At 39.3% G+C, this 20,530-nt stretch overlaps 3 protein-coding genes across 3 annotated transcripts in view; 1 reads left to right on the plus strand and 2 right to left on the minus strand.

The window, feature by feature from the left end:
* Positions 1-14,932, plus strand: part of LOC139948539 (F-box/LRR-repeat protein 6-like) — a 30,521-nt gene extending 15,589 nt beyond the window's left edge. The window contains exons 2-12 of the mRNA XM_071946719.1: positions 8,661-8,704; positions 9,337-9,549; positions 10,042-10,341; positions 10,790-10,979; positions 11,162-11,296; positions 11,509-11,628; positions 11,966-12,130; positions 12,525-12,707; positions 13,126-13,212; positions 13,441-13,597; positions 14,062-14,932. Of these exons, the coding sequence (XP_071802820.1) occupies positions 9,341-9,549; positions 10,042-10,341; positions 10,790-10,979; positions 11,162-11,296; positions 11,509-11,628; positions 11,966-12,130; positions 12,525-12,707; positions 13,126-13,212; positions 13,441-13,597; positions 14,062-14,219 (1,704 nt within the window). The 5' untranslated portion in view covers positions 8,661-8,704; positions 9,337-9,340 and the 3' untranslated portion in view covers positions 14,220-14,932. The remainder of the gene's footprint in view (positions 1-8,660; positions 8,705-9,336; positions 9,550-10,041; positions 10,342-10,789; positions 10,980-11,161; positions 11,297-11,508; positions 11,629-11,965; positions 12,131-12,524; positions 12,708-13,125; positions 13,213-13,440; positions 13,598-14,061) is intronic.
* Positions 761-8,591, minus strand: LOC139948533 (peroxisomal leader peptide-processing protease-like). The gene is made up of 11 exons (XM_071946712.1): positions 8,516-8,591; positions 7,562-7,819; positions 6,931-7,384; positions 6,559-6,771; positions 6,098-6,306; positions 5,623-5,772; positions 4,945-5,118; positions 4,103-4,224; positions 3,099-3,190; positions 2,446-2,540; positions 761-1,829 (listed from the first exon to the last, which is right to left on the minus strand). The coding sequence occupies exons 1-11, from the start codon at positions 8,529-8,531 to the stop codon at positions 1,723-1,725; spliced, it is 1,890 nt and encodes a 629-aa protein (XP_071802813.1). The 5' UTR covers positions 8,532-8,591; the 3' UTR covers positions 761-1,722.
* A 187-nt stretch (positions 14,933-15,119) lies between the features above and the next one.
* On the minus strand, positions 15,120-18,206 carry LOC139948538 (cilia- and flagella-associated protein 77-like). Its single transcript, XM_071946718.1, has 4 exons — positions 17,960-18,206; positions 17,109-17,443; positions 16,573-16,678; positions 15,120-16,451 (listed from the first exon to the last, which is right to left on the minus strand). Exons 1-4 carry the CDS (start codon positions 18,017-18,019, stop codon positions 16,218-16,220), a joined length of 735 nt encoding a protein of 244 aa, XP_071802819.1. The 5' UTR covers positions 18,020-18,206; the 3' UTR covers positions 15,120-16,217.
* Between the last annotated feature and the right edge of the window lie 2,324 nt (positions 18,207-20,530).

Below are 20,530 nucleotides of genomic sequence, written 5' to 3' on the forward strand. Positions count from 1 at the left end.
CCGCCAAGGTGTGGCCCGTCAGACGGGTATCCGACACACACCTAGATTTGAAAACACGGCAAGACCCCCGGCTATGTACCCCGAGTACGCCGATGAAAGTGAGCAGTACTACCCACCAGTAGCAGGCGGGGAGACCGCTTCTCATGGCGATAGCGGAAAATCACACAGACCTACTCGACATAAATGAAGAGTCAAATAAAGACTTTCTTGGTGTAACTCCAAAAATAGGCTATCTGATGTGACACCACGCGAGGGAATACAATTTGAGCTTGCAAGTCAAAACTTCACTGGTATGCTACGACTCCTCTCGCGCTATTGGTTTCGGTGACGATTGTGGGCGCAGCCATAAGTCCAAGAAGTAGGGTTACTATAGCTACAGAATTAACACACTTGTGGCTTTCCAACATACGTATCAAAGCGTAATACAGGTAAATTGTATTTTGTAAGGCAGGATAACATTTATTATTATTATTATGGGGAACGCGGTTATCAGCATTGCGCTTGTGTCCTTGAATTTAATAGCCATTCATCCACCATTTATTATATCAAACAAGATTTATAAATGACTGGTCCAATAAAGCAGATGCTTAACACTATGTAAACAACAACCCAAAAGGACAAAAATACGGAAATGTCATTTAAAAAGTATCAAAAATCTTTTTATTAAACTGTTAATTCACTGATTAAAAACCTTTAAATCCAATACATTACATTCAAATAAACAATAAGTTATTTGCATATACATAACATCTGTCATTTTTTACAGATATTTACAGATGAAAATATAATGTTTTATTAATCTCTGTGATCATTGATAAAAATAAGACTCGTTATACAAAACATTCATGTTTAAAATGACAAGTGCTTAAGTCCAAACATTGTTGAATTAGAAAACAACTTTTAATAATAGAATTCACTCAAAAGAATTTGACTATTTTATCCTTGTTTACTTATTTTTATTAGGTCATAAGTGTTAAGATTTCCTCCCTATTATTCGGTTGAGCTATAATCAGATAAACATGTTTTGTTCCCAGCTTTGGCAGCGCCCTTCATGATTCCCAGAAGAAGAACAAATCATAACAAAAACAAGTAACAGCAACACTGAAGCACCATGCCTCAGAAAATCAGTGTAAAACCAGTTCAGACTGGATGATGGTTGTTTGTCTCCATGGCTATGCATTTTCAAATTGTCTTGTGTGGATCAAGTCATGGACCGAGTCCGCAGTGTGACATCACAGTGCTGATTTCTAAGACCTGTTTCTGGAGACCTGTTTTCACTCTGCGTTTTGAGCCCAACGTGGCTTTTCAAGATGTGGGTTTGTTTCCGTTATGAAACATGAGTTTTACTTGATTTTATATAACAAAGGAACAATAATGTTAATTTCATTTTAGTGCTTGGAAAACAGTATCATGAATATTGTATCGAGTACGAGGGCTAACCTAAATGTGCACAAGGTGATGCCTTTAATAAACCTCAGATTATTTAATCCCAATTTGTCTGATTATCTCACAGGCAAAACAATCAGAATCAGACTTGAGAAGGACAATATCATGCCTGTAATTTCTTTGGTATTGGCCTTTAACAATGCAAATACTGGATAAGAGACCCCACAATCAAAGGCGATTGAAGTCCAGGAAACGGACCAACGAAGCAAAAATATATATTTTGTAGGTAAAAAAACCCCAAATAATTAAAACTTTCAACTGATTTGCCTCAAGATCTCACAACTTACTCTGCAAAATGTTCTCCATGATTCTCCTCTCGTCCAAGCTCCACACAGACGTTAAAAATTCATCGTCAGAATCGAGTTTTCCCAAAACCTTCAGATCTGAATAAATATTAATAAGAAAAATTAAAAATTAAGGACGAGAAGGGTGCGAGTGTTAATTATTAAAGTAACATCTACTTAGGGTTTAAAAGGCACTTAAAGGTATTATATTGAGAATTGGTCAGGATAAAAACCACCAGTGTTCAAATTTAGTCTGAAAAATACTTATTATTTGGTTCATTCAAGAACATTTTTTCTGAAAAATATTTAAGTCTGAAATAAAGTCATATTAGAAACACCAGTAACTGAAAACCTAAAAACAAAATACACTGAATTCGGCTACTATAACCAATGATTTGACATGCTGAAAATTGTGCATGGTTTTTCACTATATTTACCTAACTCACACAACAAGTTAAGCCCAAAATTTAATGGGTTTGTTATTTTATGTAAATGGTTGATCACAAACAGCATGAACACTATCTGTGATTACTTTGTCAGCTCTGCCAATGCTACCGAATCCTACTAATTGGTGCCAATTTAAAAGTTTTACACAGACCTAGAGGATTTTTCTATTATTTTGCCATATGCAAAATAACAATGACCTTTACTCCTCAATCCTCTAAGATTAAATTCCAGACCTGAATTTTGAAAGAAAAAGGGGATTGGGATTTACCTTCTGTGTGGAGAAACTCGGTGAGAATTGGACCGAAGATAGACCATGGAATGCTGAAATTAATGTGTGGAAAAGAAGCACCAGAATCCACGTCCCTAAAAAGTAAATGCGAGAAAATTGAAAAAGCTGAAAATAGTTTCCTTTTCTAAGTGCAAAAATAAAACACATTTTTCAGAGAAAAAGTTTCTCAGGACAACAATTGGCCTTGATCTTACAGCATGTGGACAACATTAGTCATTGTCAAAGACCAGCATTCACACTTTTTGTCACCAAACAATTTCACTAAGTGACAAAACTGTGAATACTTATTCAGCTCAATCGGTCTTCAGAGTCACTAAAATAAAATAGTGAAAAACCCCATCACTGTTTTTAAAAATTGTTGTACTTATAACATTTTGTACTTATCTACTATCAGGGATGTTGGTCATGTTACTTAAGATTGTTGACCCCAAGGTTATCTCACGTATTGCATGCTGGGTCAATGTAAAATGGCGACGATTCATGGTAATTTATAAAGTATCAGTGATCCAGAAATCAGAAGAATCTGATGTCATCCTTCGATGTAGCTCACCCTAGATATGGTATTTATAGACATAAACTAACATGGTGTCAGAAGTGGGAGTGATTACAAGGGAAATAATAAAGTGACAAACCTTGCATTACTGGTTACTATGCCAAGAAGCTGGCCTGTCCTGCCACAGAAAAGTGGTCCTCCGCTTGTTCCAGAGTGGACTGCACAAGTTGACTGTAATCAAAGCCATACAATCAGTAAGATAAAGAGTTAAGATTTCTTAACAATAGTATTTAGTTTTCAGGTAAGGTTTGCGGTAGCACAATGAGTGAATCTCTTTTGAGTAGTGTTGGTTCTGCAAAGAACCCATAGTTTTGATCAATGTTTCGATCAGTATGCTCTGATTGTCTTCAGGAAGAAGGAATATTTGGTCTTTCAATCCAGCATTCATATTCTAGTGATTAGATCATTGCGCTTTACAACAGTATTATCTCTGGTCAATGGGCACACTTTTACCTCTTCAAGTTGGACAGTTTTCCAACGCCCTAAATTTCTTGCAGATTTGAATATCCAACCAGATATTACAGTAGGTAGCATGCAAAGGCATGTTCTAGATAACAATAATAATAATAATAATAATAGTAAAAATTTATATAGCACCATATCCATCGAAAACAATGCTCCATGGCGCTAATACAGAGAAACATTAAAAATGAATACAGAAAAACATTAAAAATTTAGATAATCAGCAAAAACAACAAGATACAATGCCAGCTGTCAATTTCACCTAACTCTTTCTAACTTAGGAATAATCTTAGAACTTAAGACGAGTTAAGTTCCGTATCCATAGACGTTAGGACGCATTGAACCCATCCTAAGTTAGGACGAGTTACTCGTCCTAATTCTTAGCGTTTCGTGAAATCGGCTGCTGTTCTGGTCCTCGCCATTAACTGACTTAAGACCCCAACCCCTCCAAAACCACACCCCACCTTTCCAAACCTTGGCTCAGGCTTTGTCTCTTGCTCCAGGCTTTGTTTCATGTTGGAAACACTGTTCCAAAATGTACACTGTTCCAAAATGGACGACAGAGCCCAAGCCGAAGCCAGATCCCAAGCCGAGGTTTTATGGAAAAAGCCAAGAACTTACTTGTAGCATGATTGGAGATTCCCTCACACTGATGACCTTTGACATGACCCCTGCACTAACAGAAGGCAAGAGGTCACGTTCAGGTGCTAGCAGGGCGTGACCAACAACAAAAACTGGTTGACCTGTGAACAAACCAAGACAAGATACAGAAACAGTTCTTTATACAATTATAGAGTGGCCATTTTGCTCAGTATCTCTCCCCTTAAAGACAATGTATACTTCTGGTAATTACTCCACAAGTAATGGATCATTGAAACAGAGCTGCTGGGATTATAAAACAATGTAAGAAACAACCCCTTTAAAGTAATGTAGTTTTTGAGAAAGGGGTAAGTTTTCACACAAACTTTTAAATCGGGGGGGGGGGGAACCTTTCTCAGGCATCTGAAAGCATATATTTCTATGCAACAAGGGTTTTTCTTGCAACTTCAATGACCACTTGAGCAAAAATATTATCTTATTAACATGTTTAGGGACATCAAGTGAGAACACTGGTCCTTGGCAACTGCCAAAAGTATAACCTTCTTACAAATAACCGTTAACAAGAATTGGAGGGGAAATTTTCAAGGGAAATACAAATAATATCAATGACACCAATGGAGGTTGAAAAGAAAGGACCACAACTCATTTAAAAATTTAAAAACACAATCCTTTTAACCTTGCTGATATGCAGCCCTACTGCAGCTGATCCAATGAAATCACTAATTAAAAATTCACAAAAGAATCTATTAATCATATTTAAATTGTGTAATCAGTCTATCCTCATATCAATGCACACAAACAGGAATTTCTTGTTTTAATTATTGATATCTGCAGACCCTCTTTCTGTGTGTGTATAAAGTTACCTTGACTGCAGGACTTGGCCGTTCTTTTTCCAGTAGACCCAAAGGCCTCACTCAACACACAAACTCCTCCCTCTAGTTGAAGAACAGCCAGATCTAATGGGGAGTTGTGTCTGGTCATGTATATGACAGCGGCATACTTCCAATGTATGTAGGGATAGTCTAGACGAACTTGAACTACAGGTAGCGGGAAAATATTGTCATGAATATTAAGAATTTATATCAAAATTGAGAGGGCAGAATTGGTAGGGCAGATAATAAAATCATTAGGGAGGCTCATCATCCTTACTAACAGATGAGAAGCTATATTGTGAAGGACGGGGCTCATGTCCGAGCAGCAGGCATTTAAAGGTGCCTTTCACAGTAAGGAAATATGCAGCCAATCAAACAAGAAACACTGGGCCCAACCCCTTCTCTTTTCTCTTTTCTTTTTACATGTGTTCACAACAGAAGAGACCAATGACTGGCACTTGAATCCAGACTCTGCTGATCTGACACAAAAGAGTTTGAGTCTGGTGCTCTTAACCACTCGGCCACCACACCCCATCCAGATATAGACATATTTGTTTGGTTTGTTGTTTACATGTTAACTCGTATCTCGAAGGAACCCAAAAGGTTTCCAGGGGTTGGAATATGCTTGGAAGTCACAGTCAACATCTTCCAGGCTGAGCCACAGTTTACCTTTAAGGCTTTCTGCTTTGTAGACCACATGACGGCAGGTTAGAATGAGCCCCTTCTTAGCATTGATGATCACACCTGACCCCCATACTCCGCTAACCTTGATGAGAGCGACTGACCTCAAGCACTGCTGGATCAGAGAGGAATAACTTGCTATATGTTGGGGAAAGATAAAGTGGACATTATGCATAATAATCGTATTATAGTAATAACTAGCTTTCATACCGCACTTTTCTATGGGTCTCTTCCTAACTAAGAGATGATTGCACTAACACCAGACCAAAATCTCTTTTGAGAAGTGTTGGTTCTGAAACATGTTTACACTACCTCCAACAATGCGCGTCTACCATTTCTGCCTATTCGGGGAGTCCATTCCTTTCCTGCACATTTTGACCCACAAAATGGCGGACACGAGACGCGTGTGTATGTGGGCTGCACGTTGTTAATAGAGTCCATTAACACTCAAATGTTTGCCTACCTAGACTGAATTTCTTTGTAGTTGTTAGTCTTTCCGCTGTGAAGTCACTACTCACTGATGATGTAATAGCTCGATTGACATCCTTTGGTCTGGAGTCAATAACTCGACTCAGTGACTCGATAAGCGCTCGTAGTGAGCAGACGAGTGTAAGTCCAATCCACTCATTGTTTTTCCAGCATAGCGGAGCTACGATGATGCCAGCAAGTTTACTGTGTGAGAAACAACAGTGACTCATTTACTCACCTCGGATAATACAGAAACTTATGTTGGGCTCAAAGGTTATATTCAGTTTTGAGATCCAGCCATTTTCCAATAAAAAGACTCCTTATGAAAATGAGTGAAAAAGCCTCACAGTCTCTAGTTTCACTTTAAACTTGTGTGAATTGCCATCGTGTTTGATACCCTTCAAGTACACTTTGGGCAAAACTGAAAACAAGTTTGATCAAGTAACAAAGTTTTACCTGTTATTTAAATACATCCCACCCCCTTCGGCTCCAGGTATACATCTAGCATCTGTCATAATGAGCTGGTGCTGTGGTCCGGCTACATTGCTTACAACTCCCATGCTTAGACTGTTGAGAAACACTGAAGGACACGTGGCACCAAACGGAGTGGCGCGCAGACAGACTGCGTTACCCTGTCGCACAGAAAAGTCATCTTGCAATGAGAGTGATCTGAAAATGAAACAAGTGAAAATGTTTAAAATGATCAAGTAACATACAATAAAAGTCGCATGTTATTTTCCAGCTAAATACCAGTGTTTTAGGTTTCGAGACTGGTCTCAGATCTTCAGAGAGTTTGGTTGGAAGATCTAAAGTACTTGGAACATTTACCTGAGGAATTCTATTGAATGCCCAAGATGCTCCAAGTGCCTCTCACTCTCTCTTAGTTTCAGCAGAGCAAACCAACTAATGAAAGATTCCTCCGGGAGATTCTTAGAGACGGAGCTCAACCCAATAGGCTCCACGCCTGCACCAATCACAGCATCTCTCTCAGACCTCTGATCTGATTGGTCTACACTACCCTCTTTACTGTCTGAGAATTCCCATCCGTCCCGCTGTGGTAGGAATGTCTTGAGAATATCATCAAAGTCTTGACATTTCCAAAGGATGATCAGATCAGCTCTGCGAGTGACGGTCCTACAGGTTGCTGGAAGAGGGCGTTGTCCTTGTACGGTGCTTGAAGACGGTGGATTTGTCGGAAGAGGTTGTGATGCAGAGCTCTCAGGCAGAATGACATCAATGAGGAACTGGGAGACACTACTTGCTGTGTAAAATGGAATGTCCTCTGAAAGGCAAAAGAACGTAGCCTCTATTTAACAAATGTAATTTTAGTTTGCATCAGACATCAAGAACATCATTAATTTGTGTTACCCTACACTGATCAGGTGTGACTTTTGGTCCGTTCAGAAATAGGGTTAGAGGAATAGGAAAAGAGAACAACAGAAACACAATGGTCTTTTACCAGTCTGTCTTTTTGTAGAAATGTTCCACTTTTTTGAGGAATGAAGCCCATGAGGTTTCTTCTTCAGAGTTTCTGCAAATACCAGACCACTAGTTAGGATTAATCCTTCCTTTGGCTCAATGACGACACCGCTGCAGCTGAACTCCTGCTGCGTTGGCTTGTCACCCTCAATGCAACTATTTGAGGGCGTTTTAATACCATCTTGTTGATGAAGACGAACAACACAGCTCTCGTTCAGACATCCGTGGCTGTCCATTTCTAAAGAAAATTCAACAAAGTCAGGGGTGAAAAAGTAGAAACTGATCTTAGTGTACTTTACATAATCCATCTGCAACAGGCTATCAATCAGTATCAGTGAACTGTTGTAAGATTTATAGTAAGATTATCATAACGTTGAATTCTTCTTGAGACTCGACAGTCTCAGTAGTTGCGATGACGATGCTAGTGACCCTCCAACCATGGAGGAAGAACATTTTGATCTTATTGTTACACTCCTTTCATCACAATTTAATTGACAGTTTTAAATAAAGGTTGTTTTCACAAAATGTTACTTTTATTTACATTTTTCTTTATAAAATTATAGAAAAAGATGCCATTTTTTTTATACAAACAAACAACCAACTTAGCACGAGGTGGATAAGTGACTACCTTAACCTTTTGACAGAGAAATACTTGGGCAATAATTGGTGGAGATCGGATGAGTCCACCCCCCCACCCCGCCCCCTCACGTGAGGGCCATAGCCTATCTATCATCGTATCAACCGGCCATGGACTCTCGGAGCTCGGAGGTAGGAACCGGCCAAGTGTTCAGGAACTACTCTTGAAAAACATTCAAAGTTCCCAAAGTTCGTTCCACTAAAACAGCACCCAGCAAACGTAACAATCATTAGGTCCTTCCCGGGTAAGGTAAACACAATTCAATTGCAATACTTAAAGCTCCTAAATTTAGCCTACCAAATTCTGCTAGCATCCAGCAACCCAGCAGCAGCCTGAAGTCGCCTCTTGCACAGTGTTTACAGCAGACGACTGTTTATCATTAGCCACTTGCTAGCACTTGGTGGCGCTATTCACTGACTCACTTTTCTGTTTTGAAGGTCAGCAGGCAGCCTGGTCGCTGGTGAAGCTCGATTCGTGAAGCTAGAGGTAAGAGTATTTTATTTTGTCACAAAAGTTGATTGAAATATCTTTAAATGTTGTAGAATTTCGTTGTTTGAATGTCTACTTTTGTTTTACCAATTGTGACTAAAATTTGTGATATTCTGATCAATCATTAGTTTAAAAAGAAGGACTGATCAAAACATGATTTATTCAATTCCAACTGTTTTGTATTTCCTTGTTTTTTGTTTACAAATTTTGGCGCGCCCAATAACAGTCCCAACTGAAGTCTGGCCACCATGGCCCAACTATGTTGGGATTAAACATGTATTATTGATTGAACACAAGTTGGTATTACCCGAAACAACTGCTTAAAGTGTCAAGCAGTACCTGTAAAGTGTCATGACCACACGCTCTGAACTCCACACTGTTTACTTGTCACTACAAACAATACAATACAATACAATGATTAATGTTAGCAATGAATATGTACGTTTACAGTCGGTTTACGTCTAGAATGTCTAGGGTCTACCTTAACACCCCAAGGTATCACTGTGCTAAGTTGCAGCAACGTAACCCTCGTCCGGACGGCTGTAAGCTGGTAAGGAAGGACGGTTACGTTATAATTGCAACTACACTGCGCTGCAATTTGAAAGTGTTACTCTCCTTGCATCATTCAGGATCATGGCTAGAAACCAACAGCCACGTCAGAGGGGAATATTAGGGGTACTGAAGCCAGCTGAGCCATTGCTGTTCTCGTTCCTCCCGAACGGAGCACAGGAATGGCCGTCTGATGATGACGAGGAAGATTCCGACTATGATCCGAATGTTTCAGCTGATTTTGGTGACGAGGATGGTGAAGCATCACCAACGGCAATATCTTCAAAAAAGAAGTAGGTTTATTAGTTGATTTATTTTTCCTTCAGATGGTTTTGCTAATGTCGAATGCATCAGGGATAAAGATTGGAGACCAACATTTAATTTAGAAAATAATATTTCATAACTTTGTTGGTGATGAAGCACTTTGCGGCACTCAGTGCTTCTCGAGTTCTCAAGGAAGAAAATCCACAGACACCACTGGAGGGGTTTGAACCCACAACCCGAATGTTCAGGGAGACTTGTTTACTGCCAGACAAACAAAACAAGCCTGTGTTGATGAGAAACTAGCTTCACATTAATTTGAAGATTGGAAATAATTTTAAGAATTTAATTTAAAATATAGAACATCCCTTGTACACTGCTTTTAACCTTGTAGTAATTTCTTCATCTATTCCATGGCCATTCACCCTGCCAAACAATGTTTATAAATATGAGCCCTACTTGTTGTTTTGTTTGTCCTCATTGGATTATTTTGAAACACTTTTTTTGTTTATTAATCTTTGCAGGCCAAAAACCTCTAAAAAGGACACTATTCCCTCTAGATCAAAACAGAAATCGAAAGCAACAAAAAAGTCACAGAAACCAGCAAAAGGAGTGAAGACAGATAAAAGGAAAGCAGCAAAAAGACGAAGGACTTCAGCGCCGCCCTCAAAAGGTCAAAAGGTTCCAGATAAAAATGACAGTGAAGTTCAAAGGTCAAGCTTCGGAGACCCCACTTTGTGGGGTCAGAGGTTACCACTGATTGTGCTTCAGAAGGTGTATCAGTATGTGGTGCAATCATCCGGGGCTATTCCATTTCTGTGCAGGTAGGGTTTTTTTTTCAGTTGAGCCTTCCCTCCATAGTCAAAGTAAGTTCAAACAAAATCTGACAAAATAATAGTTCTGAAGTTTGATTCATTTGGAAATGCAGAACGAGAAAGCTCAATTAAAGATTTTCTGATTTTCGCCACAAAAGAATATCCTTTTCAACAGTGGGTGTTATTACATTGTCATTACTTGGGTCGTTAAACTTCATATATTAGCATTTAATCTGCCTGGGGCAGTCAGCAGCCCTATTGGTTTGTGCATGATCCAATTAAGTCCACTGTTTGGGAACAGAATTACATTGAGATAACAGGTGTGAGTTGCAAGATGAAACAATGTTTTATTTTAGCCTCTTTCTTTGATGAAGCTTTCCTGTAATATGTTTGACACAAAAATTCTTCTTAGTTTCAAAAGTCTTCCTTAACAGTTTTCTTATATTTTTTTTTGTAGAGCGTGTAGAGTTTGTAGACTGTGGAGAGAGGCTGCCGTTCATTCATCGCTATGGCAACATCTTGACTTAGCCAATGGGAGAATCAAATGTACGGATGCCACGTTGGATTGGCTGGCACAGAACAGATTATCACAAGTGAAATCAATTAACTTAGGAGGTTGGAAAAAGCTAACCGATGAAGGAATTCAGGTAATTTCAGAAGAAGCAACTTCTTTTTATTTTGTCACACTTTCCCTCCTATGCTTTAAGCCATGTCACACGAGACACTTTGCAGGCAACTATTTCAAGGCAATCTCCAAAACGAGTGTCTAGCCTAAGGATACTGCAATGGAATTATTTAAATTGTTTGTATTTTCTGATGACGGTTTCAGGCGTTGGTAACTCACTGTCCAAAGCATCTGACTACCATTCATCTCAACGGTTGCATCAAACTTGGCTCTAAGTCTGTCAACGCTTTGGCCGATAGTTGCCCAAATCTTCACACCTTGGACCTGTCAAACAGCAATGTAAGTAGCTGCCTAAATCTCCACACATTAGACAGGCACTATATTCTTTCTACTGTAGTCTGATTTCCAATTTGTTTTGCCCTTTGGAAAAAAACAGAAAAATTGTGATTAAATGGTATGAAATGTATATAAAAGTCTATATCATGCGTATATTTCTTTCCACCTGAGACCATGTTTCTCCCTCGTGCTAATTTCATTCTCCTTTTGTGTAGGCAGACGTTGTAAGCATTAGTAGTATGACTAATGTCCTGCAGAGCCTCGGCAGCCGATTACGAGTCCTGAGTCTTGCTTCAAATAAACTGAAAGCAGGTCCCATCTTAAAAAGTCTCATGGTAAGAATCTGGGCCCAAGTTCATAGAGGTGCTTAAGCAGAAAATATAGACCAACTAGACTACAGAGATTGCCCGGTAGGTAGAGGCAGTCCGAATCCTATGTTTTGGCAGCAGGTACCGCAACGATAAAAGGTTGTGATAGTTACTTACAATCACTTAGTTACCTGTTCATGTTTGTTGTGTTGTCATTTAGCCTTCGAGAGAGACTCTGCTAGGGTCCAAACATCAGGCCATTAACTATTTTTTGGAATTTAAAAAAATTACAACAAATCTGAAAAAGGACTTGCATCATTGATGATGATTGGTTAACATTTGGTTTCTTTTTTGATTGTAAAAGACATACTGCAGTAATCTGACAACTTTAGATATCTCCAACTGCAAGTTTTCTTCTGACTTCCTGATGTTACACATTGAGGAATTCCAACGAGGCTGTCCCAAGCTACAAGTATTAAGATTAGCTGGCTGCATGGTCAGGGCAGGCCAGGCTACCACTAAAGCTCAGGTACATGTAGTGTAGTTTAAGTTGTTTGTATCATGTTTCTTCTGAATCCACTTACACGCTGAAATTTTAAACGTGATACAGAGAATCTGTAAGTGAACATTCAGTCCTGTATGCCTCATGTTTTGAATTGCAAGGGCACCAAGGCGTTTTCTCCTTGGTTTAAAGTGCACCCTATGAGGATATTGTAAATTTCTTCTGTAGCATTTCAAGGGCACCAAGGCAATGAATGGTTTTAATAGCGCAAATGTTTTTTGTTCAACAATTCAAATCAATGTTATCCAAACTGATAGAAAATAGTCTGGCCCTTTTTTCACACAACAAGAATTATATAAATGACTGTTACTGCACATGGGGAACATGACCAATATGGCGGTATCATTATCCATTTTATCAGGCAGCGTCTACAGGTTTCCCTGATCTTCAAGAACTCAGCCTGGCAGTGAACACCGATATCAACGTGTCTAATGGAGGAATCGCTATAGATGATAACATGCTTCTAAGACTCCTAGTGAAATCTCATCAGCTCAGGTTACTGGACCTCAGGGGCTGCACTCATATCACTGCCGTTGGGATACAAGTAAGAAAAGGATCTAATTGGACCCAATTTCATAGAGCTGCCAAGTGTCATGACAGGGAACTACGACTAATGACGTCATATTTACTAAACAATATCTCGCTGTCGGACAAACATTCCAAAACTCAGCAATCTACGCATCATTGTTACGCTAGATCACAGTAGTACTAGTACAGTCAGTACACACAAGTAAACATATAGCGTTGAAGGGAAACAACCAGGCCGACCCAGTCTAGGATGGTTGAATCAAGTAAAGACTCTAACAGGCATGTCACTCAACAAAGAAAGATCGCATTGGAGTTTCTTCATGCGAACTGTCTATCATGACGCGATCAATTAAGACAAAGGTTTTGGGTTTTATCACTGATGCAAGAATTCCATTATTGAAACATATGTTTGTCTTTGTTTTTCTGAATAACAGAGACTTCCAGTGTATGATCTTCAGCATCTGTTTATATCACAGTGTTCAGTGTCACGCTACGAAGGGATAGAAGCAATAGTACAAAAGGTATGTATAGTGATGGCTGTGATGGCATAGAGAAAAAGGAGCCATTGGGTTTTAGTATAATGTGGTTAGTTTTACAGGCCTCGGCCCAATTTCATAGAGCTGCTTAAGCACACTAAGTAGCTGAGCATAAACATATTATCCTTACCAGAATAAGGATAGCAACAGATCAAAGAGTAAAATGTCAAAGAAATGAAACTTGATTCCTTTTGTAATTTATTCTTTGCACAGTGGCGACACAGCTTGATAGAGCTTGACTTATCATGGAACGTATTCCCCGCCATGTCGCTGGACATCGCTATACAGAAGTTATCGAGTGTGCCCGGTCAGTCCGTACTAAGAGATATCAATCTGGCAGGGACGTCCATCACGGCCGAAAGAGTCAGGTGAATATTGCAGCCCCAGCCCCCCCCCCTCCCCCACCTGTCAGCCCTTCTTAATGTGTACCCATGCCGTATCCAGTCATCAAATGCATTGTTGCAATCATATACTGTTTGAAGCCAATTTTTCAAAGCGCCTTACGCAATTCCTACCCCAGTTGATCTGGTAGAAGGCATTCTTTAAACAATCTCAACTCCTGAGGAGTGTGCAGCCCCAGCCATCTAATTGGCTCACATGAAGCTTATCAATCAAAGTCACTACCTCTACCTATGCAGATGCCAATTTCACTCCCAGGTGATGAGAAGCAATAATGTTCTAATTGACTGGAATTCTAACCCACACTCTGATGAATGGGTCGCTAGAATTTGAATCCCAAGCACTTGAATTTTTGTAAGGCTTTAGCCACAACACTTAAACCAGGAGACTTGTTTGAAGAAAGAAGTTTTGTTATTATTTGTTTGCCTGTAGGTCCATTTTTAGAGGGATGTCCATCACTTGTATCACTCAATCTTGCCTCTTGTCGTGGGCTACCTCGTGGGATGAAGCGCAGCTATTCAGGGGAGTGTCTGGTACAACTCAAGACTGATCTCAGAACAGCCTCACCAAGTAGCTTGGAGTATGTTGACTAGGGTTTCACCAGACACCTAGAGACTGTTGACTAGGGTTTCACCAGACACCTAGAGACTGTGGACTAGGGTTTCACCACCAAGCACCCAGAGAAGTATTTGTGGACTAGGGTTTCACAAAGCACCTGGGAGTATGTGGCTATGCACCTAGGAGTATGTGGACTAGGTCTTCACCAAGCACCTAGCAATAAGTCTTCATCAAGCACTATATTTTGAGCACTCCAAAGTTGTTCTGGGCTTTAAAAACTCTCAGCTGTAAGTCAGTTCAGTACACAGGCCAGTCGACATGAAGTTTGAAAAAGCAGTGCAGACGGTACAATGTACCAGAGATTGTAAATATTTATCAATTTTTCTACAACAATTTATTGTATTTTGTACAAAGTATTTTGCAATTTTTGGTGTGGATATTGACCACTCAAGAAACTCAAAGATTTATGATATTGTACCTGTACAGTCCAATTGATAATACAAATGTATTTGTAACAAAAAACAAAAAAAATCTTATTTAATTTCTGTTATTTATCATGTTAAAGGGTGTGTGTGTACTTTTTGTACCACAAAATACAATGTCACCAGATTTACATTTACAGCTGAGCTGCTGTAGACTGATTTTAGGGATGACATTTAGTGGTGGAATGCGTGTCCGTCATTTGCGGACATTTTCAGCAAAACTTACATCATTAGTCCAGGTTGCTTTTAGGCATCATGGGGGGGGGGGGGGGGGGGGGGGGGGTTGGAATGAAACTATACACAATGTATTAATAGAACCTGACATGCTAAAGGTACAATTTTCTTTGAGGATGGGGTCCTTAGAAAATTGCTTTCTGCACGTCTTTAATAAAAAATATTAACAACTTTGAATGATCCCTGAAGTCACCAATAAAGAAACTTTCATAAACTGAATAGTGTGCCATCATAGTTTTTTATTATTGTTACATGATTCATCATGACTTTTTACAAAACACATAGTTTACTTAATGGAGAAAAAAACAAAGTACTTGCAGATGGAAGGTGGTTTAATAATGCACAAATAATTTGAACTTGTATTTACATATTTACAAATAAGTAGAAAGTATGCACCATGCCGGTAAAGCTTGCATAAATGCTGTTGCATAATGATGTGGACAAAAACAGTTTATAATTTAGTCAATCTTGATCGTCTAATTTAGGCACCTGAACAATTAGGTTTATTTGATGGATTTGAAAACAAGGAGCTGTCACCATGATCACTAGAACCGTTTTATTTTTTTTGCAAGACAATTTGAAAGAATGCCATTTGTGAGTCCAAAAAATGTCGCCACCAAGATTAATGATAGGCCTGTCAATTGGGTCAATTGGTACATTAACAAGTTGACTGGTTTCATTCTTAAAGCTCATAGTATTCGAACACCCTGCAAACTACGATTGCTTAAATTTAAATTTTCTCAAACGAACTAAGCCTGAAAGCAATGTGAACATGCACAAACATTCTTGTCAAAACATGAAACTGGGTTAAAAATCAGGCATGATAGTCGGTTCTTGGGAAAAAAGGGCAAAACAAATCGGAAATCAGACTTTAAAAGGAAGGATATCATGTCTGGAATTGGTTGAAAAGAAATGTCACCTCTTAATTTGATGAAGTGTTGACAGTTTGGTTGTGTGTACAACATGTATTAAAGAGCTAGAGGATTGGAATTAAATAACAAGCCTGGAATTTCATGGAGGCCCTGGCCTCTCCGTTGCACTGGTTTTGGCCTTGGTGCCCCTTCAAAAGTGCCCATAGATTTTCCAATGGAAGTGTCCTTTGAAAAATGAAATGGCCTTGCCCTCTCAAAGATGAAATTCCAGGCCTGAGAAAACTATTCCAAAAAAGATTGTTCAATCACTCCATTGTTGTATTCAGTGACAAAATAATCATCAGGAAAAACAACTTTGGTTGCACTCTGAAGGTTATCTTAGCTACATTTAAAACACTGCTATTGAAACAGACATTGATATTCTTACAGTCTCTGTAGAGTTATTTTAACTTTTAGCACCCTCGTAAGTTCCGTGTCCAAAGACACCTGTCCTAGCTGTGCAGTCTGTAGCATGGCTATCCAGCGCTTTGTTCCTCGCTTCGATAGAGCGGAATGTTTCCAAGTGGGGGAGTTTCCTCTGGAACTTGGGCATCTGCCAGAGGGGCGGGGCTTCCACTGTTGGGCAGAACTTGCGGAGGAGGGAGGCTCGTGTTTCGTAGATTCCTTTGTTGAGGCTTTGCTGTTGATGAGAACAAGATAAAGGGGTCATAAGTGGTATTCAAAACGGTGAAAAATTGAAATAATATGTGGAAATTTATGGCAAAGAGTGTTATGGAGAAGTACCTGGATCTTATTCTTACCTTTTGCTGGAGGCGATCTCTCTTGACAAGTTCGGTTTTCCTTCTGTCGTTCAACCATCGGTCCTGATATCTGTGTTCTAGAAGATCAAATACTGGCGTCGAAGGTCTGAAATATAACATATATCAATTTAATAAACTTCATTATGATGATTATCAAACAAAACTCTTGATATAAAAATGTTAAATTTGCATCAAGGATCAAACAAAATTTGTTTAAAAGCACATGATGGAATTTTGATAACTTCTGAAAGATTGTTAAAAAATTAATTCACCCCGTCAGTTTCACTAAAATTGTTTTAGTTTGGGTCGTTTCAGTTAAACAATACTTGTTTTTGATGGTTTCATCTGAAATTTATTAATTTGGCTGTCAGTGTCAGTTCTAACAAATTTTAGACCAGAAGTAAGAGCTATCAACTGCAATTGTTCAACCTGAAAGATTGTCAATTGTTTAAAAAAGTTTTTTTACTTTTTAAGCTCTACTCGTCTGTTTCAGTCTGTTTCTTTCCAATTTTAATTTCCCTGGTCTTTATTCTCACCTTGTTGAGATTCCAAAAGTCATGGAGGCTGGTATCCTCTTAATCTTGGTCTTATTCTTCTCCTCTTCTGCAACACGGCGTCTCACGTCGTGAGTTGCTCTGTATTCAAACTGCTCTTTGGCTGTCACCAACCCAGACCCAACGCACGCTTTATTCAGTGCGACAAAGTCTCGATCTGGTTTCTTCTCCTTTCGGAAGATTGGAAGAGCCGCTGTGGGGGACCATCCAGTCATGGCTTCTGCTGCACCTCCGTCTTTGGCAAGGTTTGGTCGACCGTAGGTGAAATCATAATCAGGAAGAGTGAAGCCACGTTTGGCTGGCCTTCCAAGCTCTGTCTGTTATTGAAAAAGGGATGAAGAAAACAATGCATTTATTACATAACATGTATTTGTTATGATACCACTGGCAATGTAAGTGTAATGTTATTGCTTAAACACATTAATAATTATCAATGTTTGGTATACAGAGAAGACTGTCGGCAAAATAGTTGTTCGGTTTATGTTGCCATTGTTGGCTAAATAATGTCCTGCCTAAAAAAAATAAGTAGAGTTTGATAACACAGGCATTTATGGGTGTCCTCTATATAAAATAATTTTTTTTTTTTTTTACAGTAGACATTTTCTAAAACTTTGTTTTGACTTTTGATAAAGGAAAACAAACATTTAATAAAAACCAAAATTAATAACATTTAATAAGTTTAAATTTTCAGCCAACTAAAAACTTGATCTTCAAACCAAGCACACAGGTAGTTAAACAATTTCCAACAAAGTCCAAATTCTGCTATAGTTATAGTATAGTATTCGTAATCATCAAAATTTTTATATCAAAATAAAAATAAATCAACCACATACCTTCATTAAGAGAGGGTTATCGAAAGCATCGGTTGGCATCCCAACTGCTGCCTGACTCATCTTGACGACTGGTGTTTTATAAAAACCTGGATTTAAAGAAGTTTTACTCGAGTTTCTTGCGAGAGTGCCTTACAAATTTGCTATGTCCGCCGCACGAATGGTGAGTGGATATGGTGCGATTTAGTTTCGTGTAGCCACTGGTCCAGTTTATTGTTTGTTGTGTGCATGTGTTTTGTGTGTGCTGAAAAGTTGTATTGGTTACGGAGAGGCGTGGAAGAAAAGGGAGTCCCATGGTAACGACCAAAAGAGGGCGCTATACAGTTTTTTAACGGTCGATCAAAAACTTTATCACCCGCTGTCACTAAAAAACATCTAGGTGAAAATGTAACTTTGTAAACAATATCACTGGCTTTTAACTAGGTACGGCAGTTAATGAAGGTGCTCGATGGGCCCCCGATTACCGTAAGCGACCAATCCTTGATTAAAATGGGCGGTTTTTCCAAACGGGTTATTAGTAAGGAATTTGCTTTCATTCATGGCATGCGGGCATGACACCCCTCCATTTATTTTTGTCACTCAAGACATTTTAGTGTTCTCATGTCCTTTCTCTATGGTTACACTTATAACGACTTGCATGCCCAAGCAAAGCAAAGCTGTTTTTGAGAAAATTTCTGTGATAAACCGTCACGCATGCACCCCCTGAACCGACTTGCAACGAGCCACAAGAATTCCCCTTTTATTCTTTATAACACAACGCATTATCACAACGCATTGCAATGCGTTCCATTGAGTCGGTGGTAAATTACAAAATAGAGCCATTGCAATCAATTCAACGATTCAATAAGAACGTCACAAACAATGCTCGTTACAGCAATGAAAAACCAAACAAGAAATATCCCTGGACTCTGTGTTTTTGAGCAAGGACTTTTGTTTTAAAATGGGGCGAGACGAAAATTGGGCACTATGTGTGAATAGAAAACACACCAACGGGTTAGGGACAAGCCGCTATAGTTCATGTGGCCTGCGGACCGCGGCTGCTGTGCACGGTACATGGCCGACAATACGGCCGCGCCCCCATGGCTTTAGTGCGTCATCCCGAGTCTGTCTGTTGTTTGTCTGAGTTTGGCCTTCCCCCTAGTGTTCTAAATCATAAAATAATTGAAATGTGTACTTCCCCTGGGGGAAGAGGGGCAGTGGGGTATGAGCATCTAACGAACATCGCGTGGGCTGTTACATGTTACGGAGATTAAGGATATTCTTTCCCTCGAAGAGTTTAGGTGTTTGATGCTGTGCATAACGTCCTCAACATTCCTTGAGAACCATGCCGTGTTTTTAGTTTCTTTGTCCCTGCATTTAACAGTTCATACAAGATTCCAGGTTGAGCACCCCGGTCTTTAGTTTCCATGGTGATGGAGACCTTTTATTTCCCCCTTTTTGTTTTAACCTTGGTCTCGATGGGTGGACCCCACCAACTATATTAGGAGAAAACAGAGATATGGGCTCATGTTTGTAGCCCTAAAAAATATTCTACAAAATACAGATTGTTTAAGAGCCCCCCCCCCCCCCCCCAATAGAAAGGCTTTCAGTGTAAAACATTGCCCCATTTGGCCCTATTTCGTGCTAATGAAATTCGAAATAATACGATATTCCGTGTGTTTCAAATAATTAATATGTTTAGAGCTTGTGATTTTGAAACAATTTCGAGCACACGAACTGAATTATATTTTGTTATGATTTGTTTCTTGGAATATTAATATTAATACCAATCCATAAATTTCAAATTTTAAGGGTGGCTACAAGACCTCGACAGTCGTGAAAGTTTGCAAATTTGACGTAATTTTGTCGATTCAGATGAAAGTCAGCAAACTTCGACGAATCAGGGAAAATATTATTGTTATGAAACACCTCGCAACTTTAGAGAAAAACACAGTTGCAGACTATTAAATTTGCCGTCAATTTGTAACTAGGTCATTGTGTGACCCTCCCTCTGAGGCCATCACATTGTGTGATAATCATATTTAACTGAAAACTAGAAGGTGGTCAATTTATATAGAAGAGGTAAATTAATTTACTCTTTCGATTACAGTGTTGTTCTTTCAGCCTCTAAAGACGCAAGGTCATTGCTTAAACTGCACTTCCTTAAATTCAACAACAAACTCACAAAGGATAAAATTATATTCACAGTGCAGTTATGATGTTGCAAAGCGGAGTGTTGCGATTTCGAGAGAGCTATAGAGGTTGAAGTGTTTCGTCAATATTTTGACTGATAACGCAAATAGGTGAAAACGATAGCTTTTAAAGCCTTAAGTCTTGTGATGCGTCTTGACTCTTCAGGGCTTGATACACGATCGATTTTGTTTTACCATGATAGCGTCTCTGTTTTTTTCCTCCATCCTCTTATAGAACACTCAATCCCGGGTGTAAATCTCCATGCTGTGCCCCTTGATTACAATCTGACATTATGAAAGGCTAAACCTGGTGTGTCAGAGGTCACCAATGCGGTTCCGAGGGAGGCAACCCCCCCCCCCCGCCCCCGCCCCAGCACTAGAGAACCACACCAATGAGCATTTT

The sequence above is a fragment of the Asterias amurensis genome, chromosome 15 (assembly GCF_032118995.1).
Source record: "Asterias amurensis chromosome 15, ASM3211899v1".
Lineage (NCBI taxonomy): Eukaryota > Metazoa > Echinodermata > Asteroidea > Forcipulatida > Asteriidae > Asterias > Asterias amurensis.